General features: G+C 49.7%; 1 protein-coding gene across 1 annotated transcript; it reads left to right on the forward strand.

Moving 5' to 3' along the window:
- The first annotated feature begins 1268 nt into the window (after positions 1-1268).
- Positions 1269-10455, forward strand: Ddx56 (DEAD-box helicase 56). Its single transcript, XM_055624274.1, has 14 exons — positions 1269-1707; positions 1791-1952; positions 2517-2677; positions 2822-2992; positions 3104-3194; positions 3762-4006; positions 4764-4883; positions 5465-5578; positions 5666-5760; positions 6684-6757; positions 6874-6963; positions 7777-7882; positions 9800-9873; positions 10169-10455. The coding sequence occupies exons 1-14, from the start codon at positions 1648-1650 to the stop codon at positions 10244-10246; spliced, it is 1641 nt and encodes a 546-aa protein (XP_055480249.1). The 5' UTR covers positions 1269-1647; the 3' UTR covers positions 10247-10455.
- Positions 10456-14210: the final 3755 nt, after the last annotated feature.

The raw sequence follows: 14210 nt of genomic DNA on the forward strand, positions 1-14210 counted from the left end.
GGAGTTAGTGTAGATCAGCGGTTCTCAACCTGTGGGTTGTGACCCCTCTGGGGGGTCAAGTGACCCTTTCACAGTGGTCACCTAGGACCATCAGAGAGCACAGATATTTTACATCATGATTCATAACAGTAGCAGAATTACAGTTATGAAGTAGCAATGAAATAATTTTAAGGTCGTGGGTCACCACAGCATGAGGATTGAGAACCACGCTCTACAGGATGAGCCCACTGTAATCACAGGTGCAAGATTCTAGCCCCTTGGCAGTTAGGTTCTAGTCCTGCCTGGTCGCTCTTCGGCTTAGACTTCCATTTTGACTCTCCTTTGCTACTAGTTGAGAAGTGAGGCTAAGGCATCACACATGCTAGCAAAGAGGTCACTTTCCCACTTTGAAAGACCCTTTATTGATCTTTCCTTCAGCTCAGCCCATTCTCATTATCAGGAGTGCTTTCCCGTTCTTAATACACAGTCATTGTAAATAAGACTGTTGGTAAAAAGGCCCCACCAATCTCTCTTCTAATATTGCTCTAACAATAGTTACCAGAATGGCTTAAAAGAACATATTGTTATGTTTGGGAGACCAGCCTCGGTGACCTTCGGAAAAGCAGTTTATTAAAGAGCCCGAATGGCAAGGTGAAGAAAGGCATCAATCGGCTCGGGAGGGAGCAGAGTTCTTTTAAGGTCTCTTGTGATGAAAGTGGTTGGGGCAGGCCCAGAAGAAATGGGCCCAAGGTTGGCTGACATCACCTAGCTAGATTCAAGGACATATTTTATTTCCGGCTTTAGAGGGTGTTTAAGAGATCCCAGGGAAGTCGCTTGTGGTGGTGCATGCCTTTAATCCCAGCACTCAGGAGGCAGAATATCTGCGTTGAAAGCCAGTCAGGTCTGCCTACCAAGTTCCGGGCCAGTCACTACATACTGAGACCCTGTAGAAGAAGAATAAAAAGAATAAAACAGAATAAATAATAAAATAATAAAATAATAAATAATAAAACGGAAGAATAAAAAGGTCCCAAGGACATGGCCGGGTAATGGGATTCTGCAATGAGTCTCATTAGTATGTGATAACAACCTCTGACTGAATTTGGTTTTTTGGGAATGCCAGATCCCAGGAAGGGGTCAGGCTAACTAGGCTCCTCTGCGAGCAGTGAAAGACTGCAGGGCGTATGGCAGGGTCTGTGAGTCTTCATATCAGCTAGAGGTCTGATACAACTTATCTTAGTAGGTCAGCACTCTGCTGTGATTTCAGCCCAGTCAGATTAATCTCACACTCTAGTTACCCACAGAACTCCTCTGCGCATGTGCCTAAGGGGAGGCAAGGTTTAGCATCCGCAGCCCTACAGCCGCCTCTCAGTGCCTCCCAATGGGCTTTGCTGCCTCCTCTCAGGCAGAACGCGGTCGGATCCTAACCAGAACGTAGCAGGCACAGTCCTGCCCACGCCACCCTGTGCGTCGGGGCAGGCTGGGGCGACAGAGAAGAGCCACCCACGATCTGGAGGGCGCTCCAGCGCGCAGCACAACACCACAGGTTTGTAGCCGCACCAGACGGCCGCGCCAAAGACCTTCCCGGAAGTGACGTCTCCTCCGGAGCTGATTGGTTGTTGATTTGTCCTGCCCCACGCGTGCGCACAGTCAGCGTGAAGGCACGCCATGGAGGACCAAGAAGCGCTGGGGTTTGAACACATGGGGCTGGATCCCCGGCTCCTGCAGGTACGGGGAAGGCTGCGGAGCTGGGACCCGGCGTGCCGCCGCACTTCGCGCCTCTTGAGCTGTGTGCTCCTCTTCCTTCTTAGGCTGTCACAGACTTGGGCTGGTCGCGTCCTACGCTGATCCAGGAAAAGGCCATACCTCTGGCGCTGGAGGGGAAGGACCTCTTGGCCCGCGCCCGCACAGGCTCGGGGAAGACGGCAGCTTATGCTATTCCGATGCTGCAGTTGCTTCTCCACAAGAAGGCGGTGGGTACCGAGAGGGGCGGTGGGCATGAGGGAAGAAGGCTGAGGAGGGAAATGCTCACCTGTGAAACGGTTTCTGTTGGTCCTTAAACCGTGTTAGGCGGGCCACAGAGAACCTAGCCCATTTGCGGCATGAACTCTTGAGCCTGAGTTCAGGTTACCTGGCACACAACCCAGGCCTTCCTGCTGCTATCACCAGCCTTATTGTAATCTTTTTTCATTTTCAAGACATGATTTCTCTGTGTAGCCTTGGCTGTCCTGCACTCACTCTGTAGACCAGGCAGGCCTAGAACTCACAGAGATCCGCCTACCTATGCCTCCTGAATGCTGGGATTATAGGCAGGCACCACCACACCCTGCTCTTACTGTAATCCTAAAGAAACCTTTTTTTTTAATCTAGAGAGGGCACATCAGCTCCATACCTAGTATGTGCTGAGTAATTTCAGACATGAAGCAAGTTGTTTTTAAATTTCAGCGCCTGGGAGAGCTCTCTATTCTGCGTCCTGTGGTGGGCAGAATTAAGAGTTCATCAGTACTTTTAACAGTCCTTAATTTATGCTCTTGCAGACAGGTCCTGTAACGGAGCAAGCTGTCAGAGGCCTTGTCCTTGTTCCCACTAAGGAGCTGGCCAGGCAGGCCCAGTCCATGATCCAGCAGCTGGCCGCCTACTGTGCTCGTGATGTCCGAGTGGCTAATGTCTCAGCTGCCGAAGACTCCGCTTCTCAGAGGTGGGTGACAGCTGCGGGGTTCTAAAGGAACAAAGCTATGCAAAGATGTGGCTTTGGTCTTGTGAGTAGCGAAGACAGGGCAGGTAAGCCGTGGTGAGTTTCTGGCTGCTAACATCTCCCTACCCGTAACTTTCCCCCTTGCAGAGCTATGTTGATGGAGAAGCCAGATGTGGTGGTGGGCACCCCATCCCGAATATTAAGCCAGTTGCAGCAGGACAACCTAAAACTCCGTGACTCCCTGGAGCTGCTGGTGGTAGACGAAGCTGACCTTCTGTTTTCCTTTGGCTTTGAGGACGAACTCAAGAGTCTTCTCTGGTAAGGAAGAAACGGAAGTAGTTCCTAGTGGGAACCTCCGAGAGTCCAGACTTGGGACTGGAGTGGGATGGGTGGACTTGGAGCCTGATCAGGCCCTGTTTTGTCTTTCAGCCACTTGCCTCGGATTTACCAGGCTTTTCTCATGTCGGCTACTTTCAATGAGGATGTACAAGCTCTGAAGGAGCTGGTACTTCATAACCCGGTAAGGGTTGTCGATGGAGCATCTGGAACTGGGGACACGCAGAGACTTGTGGTTTCTTCTCAGAGGAAACTTTTGGCGTTTGGGGTGGGACTATTATTGTTGGATATGTCATTCCTAGTTCTTAGTCATTGAAAGGAAGTCACCTAAAATCATTACATATTTCTAAGTGTCCCTAGTCTAAACTAGGCTTTTCCTGGAAGGCTTACCTGGGTCAGTATGTCTTCAAGGGGAGCCAAACCCTAAGACCACAATTCTCTTCTTACCTACGTTTCAGTCTTTGGAACCATCGTGCAGGCCTTTCATACTGTGCTGTGTAGTGTCGTCTATCATTGTTTGTTTTTGTGGCGTACACTGATGCCATATGTGTAGTTTGTGCTACCATGTACCACAGTAGTTAGGTCACTGAGTTTTTAGGTTACCGCCCCAAGGGGAGGGGAGTGATGGCTCGCACACCAGAAATCCTTAAAGGCAGGTCTGCCCTGCACTAATGGGGGTACTTTGGTGGTGAGGCAGTGGCCATAGAACCTCTTCTCTTTCTTCCTGATCACAGGTCTGTCCTCTTCCTAGGTTACCCTCAAGTTGCAGGAGTCCCAGCTGCCGGGGCCAGACCAGCTACAGCAGTTTCAGGTGGTCTGTGAGACCGAAGAAGACAAATTCTTGCTGCTCTATGCCCTGCTCAAACTGTCACTGATTCGGGGCAAAGCCTTGCTCTTTGTCAACACTCTAGAGAGGGGTTACCGGCTCCGTCTTTTCCTGGAACAGTTCAGTATTCCTTCCTGTGTGCTCAATGGAGAACTCCCACTACGATCCAGGTTTGTTATGGTCTATGTCTTGATGAAGATAAACTGAGAAGGAACACAGAGAGAGACCAGTTGGTTCCTTGTTTTCTTAAGAGATAAGGCTTCATGCTGTATCTGTAGTCCAGGCTGACCATGAACTTACAGCAGTCCTCCAGCCTCAGCTTTTCAAGTGCTGGGTTTAAGGCTGGGAACTACCTCTCACAGTCTGGTCTTTCTTCTCTCCTCCCCTGCGTTTTTGCAGTGCTAGGGATTGAACCCAGAGCCTTGTTCATGCTAGGCAAGTACTCAGCCACTGTATACCTAGCTCCTTGTTCCTGTTTCTTAAGCAGATGCTGGCAGCCAGACCCCTCAATGTGACTGATAAGTGTTTCCCACAACTCTGAAATACTTAACTGTTGCTTAATTTAAAAAAAGAAGAAAACTATTCTCATTATGTATACGGGTATTTTGCCTACATGTATTTATGTGTCCCACATGCATGCCTGGTACCGTGGAGGCCAGAAGAGGATCTTGGATCCCTTGAAATTGTAGTTGCTGGTATTAGCCGCCATATTGGTACTGGGAATAGAAACCAGGTCATCTGATAGAATGGCCAGTGTATCTAACTGCTGAGCCATCTCTCTAGTTCATTACTCTGTTTTCAGCTGAGGAAGCTTAGGCACGGCTCTGAAGATGATAAAAAAGATTAAAGAGTTGCTGGGAAGGATGATGCTGGGCTTGGGAAGAGCCTCTTGTGCTCACGAGACCGACTGTTCCTCTCGGATTGCAGGTGCCACATCATCTCCCAGTTCAACCAAGGTCTCTATGATTGTGTCATAGCAACAGATGCTGAAATCTTGGGACCCCCAGTCAAAGGCAAGCGGCGAGGCCGAGGGTCCAAGGGAGACAAGTAAGTCCACAGTTCTCTTTCCTCAGCATTTCCCAGGAGGACCGTTTTCAGCATTTGTAAGGCTGAAGCCAAAGTGCATAGAACAGGTTGCCAGACATTCGTGATGGTTAAACCAGGCGCCCCCTTGGGCCCTTGCTTAGCTCCGTGGACAGACATGGAGAAGTAGAAACGATGGTAAAGGGTGATTCCTGCATGCATGTGCAGCACAAAGTTGTCCGGCTGGGCATGGGTGAGCAGACTTACAGGGAACATGGCCCAGGCAGCCCCAGCCATGTGGCTGTGATGTGCAGAGAATATGCTTCTGAGGGGAAGAAGGACACTCTTTAGGTATTGCCTGCTTGAAGTGCTCAGGGTACGTGGTTTATAGGTGCTCTGCTATTTCCCAGAACTGAGGTCAGGGCAAAGGTTTGGCCAGATGTCAGAACTCCAGGCCACCCCACAACACCCCGGCTCCCCGAGTAATCCTAATGTCCAGTGGTTTGGTGATCTTTCAGCTTTGCTTGCAAGATTGTTTAGAGGTTGAACTTGAGAATGCATTTCCAGAGGCTAAGTATCTGGCTGATCCTGGGTTATTTTCTCAGGGCCGCTGATCCAGAGTCAGGTGTGGCCCGGGGCATAGACTTCCACCATGTATCTGCTGTACTCAACTTTGATCTTCCTCCCACTCCAGAAGCCTATGTCCATCGAGCGGGCAGGTAGGAGGATGGGGAGTGTGGTGAGCCAGGGCATGCTGCAGGAGTTAGACACACACCCCATGCATGCTTTATCCTCTCCCACTACAGGACAGCTCGAGCCGACAACCCAGGCATAGTTCTGACCTTTGTGCTGCCCACAGAGCGGTCCAGCTTGGGGAAGATTGAGGAGCTTCTCAGTGGCGGTAAGAGCTCCTGCTCCATGACCATGGGTCTAGGAGCCGAGCTTCTCCCATTGCATCTTGCAACCAGCTACAGTATCCAGTATGGTAGTGCGCACCTGTCGTCACAGAACACAGGACATGAGAGAGGATGGCAGACAATTTGAGGCTAGCCTGGGATACATAGCAAGAATATTTTTGTTTGTTTGTATGTTGCTATTTTTAAATGAAAGAATTGGGCTCGAGAGATGGATCCATGGTTAAGAGCACTTGCTGCTCTTTCAGAGGACCCAGGTTCAGTTCCTAGTACCATCTTTTGGCATCTACAGGCATGTAGGCATGTAGGCAGTGCACATATGTGCCTGCAGACAAAGCACTCACACATATAAAAAGTAAAATAAGCCTTTTCTAAGCGTGTAGTGTCAGCACTTGGGAGCCTGAGACAGGAGGATCACGAGTTCTAGGTCAGGCCAGGCTGCATAGCTGGTTGGAGGCTACCCTGGGTTTTATAGTGAGGCCCTGTGTAAAATGCTGAAAAGTCCATAGAGATGACAGGCGTCCTCTACCACTGTCCACCATCATCTCTCCCCATGTGACACGTACTGTGTCCTTTGACAGATGGTGACTGAGGTGGCTTTTCCAGTCTTGTGCTCACTGACTGCCTCATAGCCAGGGACTAACTAGATACTCTGCCCTGTCCTGACTCAGATGCCTTAGGTAAAGTGTGCCTTGTCTGAAGGCAGCAACCATCATCAGGAGGGGTCTTGTGGCCACAAGCCTTGAAGTGAGTGAGGCTGACCAAAGTGTCTGGGGAGCTGCTCGTAGCCCCAAGTACAGTGATGCTGAGTAGCATCTTCAGGTATAGCCTCATTTTGGAGAGGAACCGGCTGTCAGGGAAGGCCTACCATGAGCCCTGCCCTCAACCCTCACTGCTGCCTTCTCTCCAGAGGGTGAGGCCCCCATCCTGCTTCCCTACCAGTTCCAGATGCAGGAGATTGAAAGCTTTCGCTATCGCTGCAGGGTAAGCTTGTCAAGGGTAGGGAGGAGGGCGGTTGGAGAATGGGCTGTGACCCAGGGATTGCACCCCACTGCTGAGCACTCAGGAGTAAGGCTGTCTGACTGCTGGTCTACCCACAGGATGCCATGCGCTCGGTGACCAAACAGGCCATTCGTGAGGCAAGATTGAAGGAGATCAAGGAGGAGCTTCTGCACTCAGAGAAGCTCAAGGTGAGGGCAGGCTTAGACCTGTTTGTTTTGGAGGCTGGTTAAGCTCTGAGTGGTGAGAAGCAGAGAGCTGGACAGTTGGCTGCCCTTTGGCAGGGGGACACAGGAAATTAGCTGAAAGGAAGATGGTGGACACAACTTCATGGTAGGCGCTTGGCATTACTCACATGTGACCGTGCAGTGTGTGTGTGTGTGTGTGTGTGTGTGTGTGTGTGTGTGTGTGTGTATGTTTTATATACACGTGTTCATTTCAACACTATTGGGAAGCCAAAGCTGGAAGCCCTGTAGGGTCCATACCAGGGGCTTTAGAATGTACAGGCCATACCTGGATGTTAAACAGACATGGGAAAGAGTATGAAGAGGCTGTTGGTGTTGATGAAGAACAGTCTGTAAGATGATACTAAGCTAAAGCAATCCAGGGTGCTGCTGTTTGTATCTTAGAGAAGGAAACAGACATGTCCTTGTATCGGGGATGTCCTTGGACCTGTGTTTGGGACACAGAAGATTAGCATCATTGAAGTGAATAAAGGTTCTAGTTGTCCCAAGTTGCAGAACTCTGGCATGTGAGAAGGGACTGCATTTACATTCCAGAGCCTCCAGAGATAACCGGTTTCCTGAAGGTGGCAATGTTTGGTTGTTCTGCAGCATGCATTGCCATACTTGGCCAGCAGAGGTCAGCTATGCGAGCCATGAGAATCCTGAGGTTGGTGCTTTAGGCTGTGGCTCTTGAGGCTGAAGAACAAAGTGGTAGGCAAAAACTGCCTCATAGGGGCAGTTTTTGTGCATCTTAATCTTTGTGCTCTCTCTGCCTGTCAGACATACTTTGAAGACAACCCCAGGGACCTTCAGCTGCTACGTCACGATCTGCCCTTGCACCCAGCAGTGGTAAAGCCTCATCTGGGCAATGTCCCTGACTACTTGGGTGAGTGTTGCTGATGACTAGGAGACTGGAGGAGATGGCCTGCCTCTCTTGGCCGTCTTCTGTCAGCCCCTGAGCTTGGTGCTGGGAAAGCTTGTATCTGAGAGGACCTAGAGACCAGGCAGCACAGCGTGTGTGATCGTGAACAGCCGTGCCACTGTGTACTAACTCATGTAGACTTGTTCAACCTGTCCATCTCATGATACCTGTGTTGTGTTGTGGAGATGAGGACACTGAGGTTATGCAGAGTTGGAAGCACATTCTGGGGTTTAGCTGGATAGAAGAATGAGCCAGTGACTGGCTTCCTATGTTCTCAATAGGCTGAGCACATTTGAGGGAGAGTCCTGGGCTCAGGATCCTCGTGCTGGAGAATACTCTAGATTGGCAGGCACACAGCTGAGACCTCCGTGGTTTGTAGGTAGGAACGGATGAGGGAGATGTACGCTGCAGAGGGAAGGAGGGTAGCCATTCAGCCTAGCTGGCCCTTCTGGTCTCATGAGGTGCTGAGTAAGAGCTCTTCTTTACATGTCTGGTGCCAGGTGTTTGTAATGAGAATTCATGCCTTCTATGCTTACAGTAAACATAAAGGAGAAGAGCTGATGAGAAGCGCTCTGGCCCGTTAGTTAGGCCCTCCACCATCCTGATCTGCCTGCCTGGAATGAAGTTGGTTTGCTGATGTGTTGTTGCTGCCTTAGAAGTGACAGGAAGGGCCGGGCAATGGTGGTATATGCCTTTAATCATAGCACTCAGGAGGCAGAGGCACGTAGATTTCTGAGTTCAAGGCCAGCCTCGTCTACAGAGTGAGTTCCAGGACAGCCAAGGCTACACAGTAAAACCCTGTCTTAAAAAAAAAAAAAAGAAGAAGAAGAAGAAATGATAGGAAGGTATAGGAGGGACATATCAGGGCAGAAAAGGTGTAGTGGTATGAAAGGATCTAGGGAAGATGGGAGCATGATAACACTAGAGGAGCGGCTGGAGGTAGTTTCCTGAGGGCTGGCGAGCTAGAGAAGACCCCACCCTCGGTCTTTGTCTGAAATGCTGGGGGTGGGGGGGTCCCTTTGGCCTAAAGTACCTGCTAAGAGCAAAGTCACTAAGAGTATGGCCAGAAAGTTTGCAAGAGCCAGGAGAAGGTGTACGGTGTTAGATGTGGCCCATTCTGATGGGTTTGAGCTGGGTGCTATGGGGCCAGGCTCAAGATCACATGAAGTTATGTGGAATATAGAGGGAAGGTTGGGGCAGTTACAGGGGCTAGTGAATTTGCAGTTCAGAAACCACCCACTGACTTCTCTTTTTAAATGCATTTTCCTTGAAGGTATTTCTCTCCTTTCTTCCCTCCTCTCTTTCCTTTCTCTGTGCTGTGTACACACGCTTATTACTGAATATATACCATAGCTTCTCTCTTTTCTTGCTACGTGTTCTTTGCAGTAGATTTAAACAATACAGACATGATTTAGACAGTGTGAGCCTAGAGAGCTAACTTTAACCCTTTATTTGTGCACATATAACAAATAATTGAGTATTAGGCACCTTTCTTTCCTTTCTTCCATTAATTTTTCCTTTTTCCTTCCTCTTTCTTTTTCTTTCTTTATGGCTTTTTGAGACAGACAGGGCTTCTCTCTGTAGTTCTGGCTGTCCTGAAACTTACTCTGTAGACCAGGCTGGCCTTGAACTCAGACCGTCCTGCCTCTGCCTCCTGAGTGCTGGGGTAAAAGGTGTGCACTGTCACTGCTGGGATAGAACCATTTCTTGGGGCAGGATTGGGGTCTATGCTGCAGGTATACAGGGTAGCACTGACAGGAGTGGGACAACACAGGCTGGAAACACATTCCCCGGGGTAGAGAGGACTGTGTAATTGGAGCTTAGAAGCATGGCGGGGGGCTATTCCTGAGGCCCATTCCTGAAGCCCAGTGTCTCTTCCAGTTCCTGCTGCTCTTCGTGGCCTTGTACATCCTCGAAAGAAACGGAGAAAGCTTCCCTTCTCTAGGAAGGCTAAGGTATGTCTCCTGAGGTTCTTGGGACAATAGCAGGGTTCCTTGCCCTTCAGCTGCAGTAGCTGCCTTGCCTGAGGGACGGATAGGACTCCCAAGAATAAGGCAGGGTGGGTTTGTGGTATTCCCACAGCTGCCTGAAGGCCCTGTTTCTGCCCCCAGTCAGCCTCCCTTACGTTGTCTGCAGAAGCTAGCAGCTTCCGGCTTGTGGCACAGGGATTTTGTCAGGTGCCAGCACTGCTCACTCTGTTTGGACCATGTGACTGATTCCCCCAGCTAACTTGTGACTCTGCCCTTGTAGAAGGTGAAGACCCAGAACCCACTGCGTGACTTCAAGCACAGGGGAAAGAAACCTAAACCCACAGCAAAACCTTCCTGAGGTGGTCTGAGCCTGAGGACACTGAACAGGACCCTGTTCTGGCATTGGACATCCTGGCCTGGAAGGAGTGGACTCCCACCCTGTTTGTGGGCACACTCTGGTGTTCACTGTCCAGACAAACTGTACTCTGAGGAAGTCCCCCGTCTCCTTAGTACTGCTGGCCTGCCATCTTGCCACTTAACAGAATAAAGATTCCAGCTGCCCCAGGCTGTGAGCCTCTGGCATGTGGGAAGAGACTGCTTTCACAAATCTCCAGAGTTGACAAACTTTCGAAAGGTGCTAGTTCTCCCTCTGCTGCTGCATGCATTGCCTCGATTGGCAAGCAGGGGCAGCTGTGTAAGGCGTGAGAAGCCTGTTAGGTTCTGCTGGTCCAGTGTTGGGCTATGGCCCTATATGTAGTTCCTGCATTCTATTGTTCCAGATCAGCTGACAGATGAGCTTGTATTCTCCCAGGTCAGGGCACTCCTGACCATAAGCCCCTGGATCTCACCGTCATGTGCATGCTCACAATCAGAGGAAAATCACTGAGCCCTGGGAGCCAAGACTTCCCTTCCTGGATGAAAGATGACAGTTCATGTTTGTTTCCAAGGCACAGGTGGTGGTCTACGACACTATGACACCCCTTCCTCCATGTCACAACCTGGCTACAGGGGGCTCAGAGGAGGTGTTTCTTTGCTTGTCACTCGCTTATCAGATATAAGGTTAGGATGGGATGGGAGGAGATGGTGGGAAAAGAGAAGTGTCAAATCCGAAGTGGGGCTTTGGTTCTAATTAGGGTATGTGGCTTGAGTGACAGGATCTGAGATTTGTGATTTATTTATCTCAACTCCAAGGATTTTGAGAAAGCCAGAATGTGTAGCCTGGGGAAAGATAGGAATTGTCAGTGGGTACATGAAGTTAAGTATTTAGTTGTACTGAGAAAAGGAGCTCAAGATAAAGATAACTGTAGGGAGCCAGGCATGGTGGAGCTACTCAGGAGCCAGAGGCAGGCAGATCTGTGGGAGTTTAAGGCCAGCCTGGTCTACAGAGTGAGTTCCAGTATTGCCAGAGAAACCCTGTCTCGAAAAACAAACAAATCGACTCTAGGGGCCTGAAGATGGTTTCATGGATGAACTGAGGGCCTGAAGTTGCATCCTTAGCATCCATGTAAAAGCTGGTTGTGGTAATCTGCATCTGTAATTCCATCATGGGCCTTGCAGGCAGGGAGTGGGAATGTATGCTTGAAGCTTACTGGCTAGACCAAACAGCAAGCTCTAGGTTCAGGGAAAGACCAGGTCCAAAAAAATATGATGGAGAGCAATAGAGAGACCCTGGCCTCAACCTGTGGCCTTTCCCGTCCTGCTTTGTTGATAGCCCTGGGCAGCTGAGTACACTAAGTTGAATATTGCATCCACACTCACTCTAACATAACACTGTTCTTGTGGCTTCTGTCTATGATCCTGTCACTTTATTTACCATGGAGAGGATGTGCCCCCCACAACCATGCAATGGAAAGATGGGGTTTCCCCAGTAAGGTTTCTTAGAGGGACATGAAGCCGGTACTCTGCTGTGTAAAGTCATGAAGGAGTAGGGCCAGAGGTGGAGAGTCTGGTAGCAGTTGCATGCATGTTTTCTTTCCAACTTTGAGCAGCCTTGGGGGAGCTCAGGAGGAGCTCAGCCAATCTCATGTTCTAGTTGGGGATGAAATGACCAGGCTGTGGAGAAAATGCTCCCTGTGTTTTCTGAGTCTAAATAGGGAGAGTATGTAGAGCTCACTGTCTTACAGTTACTATTTTAAACAACTTTTTACTGATTCTGAGTTTTACATCATGCACCCCAGGCCCACTCATCACCCTGTCCCCTCATAGCTGCCCTCTACTCTTCCAACCTCCCTCCCAAAATTAAGACCAAACAACAACAACAAAAAACAAAGCATAGGAAACATTTAACCATGGGAGCTGTAGTGTGTCCCACAATACACCCTGTGTCCACACATCCATCTACACTTGCAAATGTTCATTGCAATGAGTCATTGGTCTGATTCTCGGTCTCTAGCTTCTGTGACACCGTCAGTATGAAATCTTCACTGGGACTCTTTCCAGTTACCCTGTTGTTGCCCTGTGTCATGGAGATCCTGCAGCTTCAGATCAGTAGGATAGGCCCCTCCACACACCCCAACAGTTCACAGATGTAGATTTAGGGAAGGGCCAGCTGGGTAGTAGCCGAGCTGATCAGCCTGCTGGCTCTAAATGGCATCATCAGAGCGAGCCCTCAAGGTTTACATTCAGGGTGGACATTTGAACAGCACACAAACTGCGAGGTAGTCATGGTGGGGGAAGCCAGGATGCTAGAGGTTTGAAAAGGGCCACATTTGTTTAGAGGGACTGCTGAGGGAGGAAGGGCAGGGCGAAAAGGCAGTCCTGGCAGGTGACCTACACTTGCAAATTCCCTGGTCCATTTGAAAGTGAAAAGACCAGTGTGGTTGTCACCAAAATATGTGGCAAGTTGAAAGCTCATCTGATTGACCTTGGAAATCTGAAGGTCTGCTGTTTAAAAAGTGAAAAGAGTGCTGGGTTTTTAGAGAACAGCACCCTGACCCCCATTAATAATGGACAACAGGGTGTATCCAGAGACCTCTGGACCTAGAGCGTGGAAGATTCCATGTTCCACACTCATTCCCTGCTTGCAGCTGCCAAGGATTAATGACTCAGCTTTTGAGGAACTCACTGTGGGACTTTGGCCTTTACAGTTGATGTCCCTGGGAGACAGTAGTGATAAGGCGGAACTTGAGCAGGGAGACGCCTCAGCTTACGCCACCCTCCTTTCCGGGGAGGATGATTACTGTGAGATGCTCATTTTACAGAAGGGCTGCAAACTGTTTCCATTTATGACAGCCCGCCCCTTTCATCCTCCTTCCCTCCTTCCCCCTCTTTTTAACGGAGTTAAAGGAAGGAGAAAGTTCACTGAAGAGGTCTGCGTAGACTTGCTGTGTGTTCAGTGGCACACACATTGATTATGTACTCTTCTTGAGAAGCCTCCAGAACTGGACAGGTCCAGCCTTCCTAGCTCACCCACCTGACTGCCACACATATATCAACAAAGTGCAGGGATTGGCACCGAATGCAGCAAAGGTATCTGTGGCCTTAACAGTTACAGAGCGAGGCACATCAAGAGGATCTTTCGTGATGGAGCAGCACCCCTTTACATGCCCAGCATGCCATGGTCATTGCGGCTGGGCCAGATCATCACAACCACTTACTGGCCACATGGACACATAAGGAAAGACACTGCCTTTTTTGAATAACTTGTAATGGTGACAATGTGCTGTCTGGAGGGTTCCTTTGAAGGCCAGCGCAGCACAAAGATGAAGGGATTGAGCCACCTACTCACCTAGCACCCTACTCTGTGCTGACACCTGATGCCTCTCAAGTGTTCATAGAATGCTCCTTCCTCTCCCAACTCCCATGTACACCAAATCAGAGATCCTCCCAGCATCCAGGGGCTCTGGCTGAGCTAGGCTCAGTGGGGCTTGACCAGCATGCCAAAGATTTCAGGCTCTGTTTCCAGGGACAACGAGAGAGTGCTTGTTCTGCAGATCAAGGGCAGGCTTGGGAGTCTGTGTTCCTGACAGCTCTTTTCCAAGGTGGGGCCAATCCTCCGCTGCCTAGACCACAAGCTGAGGTTCACCACTTGTCTGTCTTGCAGATGGACACTCCGGTTCTGATTACAGACACAGCCCCGGGCTCGTCATTTGGCTAAGGGATGATAAGTGAAGGTTCTGTCCAAATGTCTCTAGGCTGAAGGTTCAGACCTGCTGTGAGGCTGCTCTTTCAGCCAAGGGGCAGCACAGATGTTCATCTTTGAAATTTCAGGAAAGCGAAGAATGTAACCACGTCCCATTCAGTATTTGGAATGTAATTGCATTAAAAAAAAAATTGGGGGGGCTGAGGGTGTAGTTCAGTTGAAGAGCACTTGCCTAATGGGT

Source organism: Psammomys obesus, unplaced genomic scaffold (genome assembly GCF_907164565.1).
Source record: "Psammomys obesus unplaced genomic scaffold, mPsaObe1.curated_primary_1811, whole genome shotgun sequence".
Classification (NCBI taxonomy): Eukaryota; Metazoa; Chordata; class Mammalia; order Rodentia; family Muridae; genus Psammomys; species Psammomys obesus.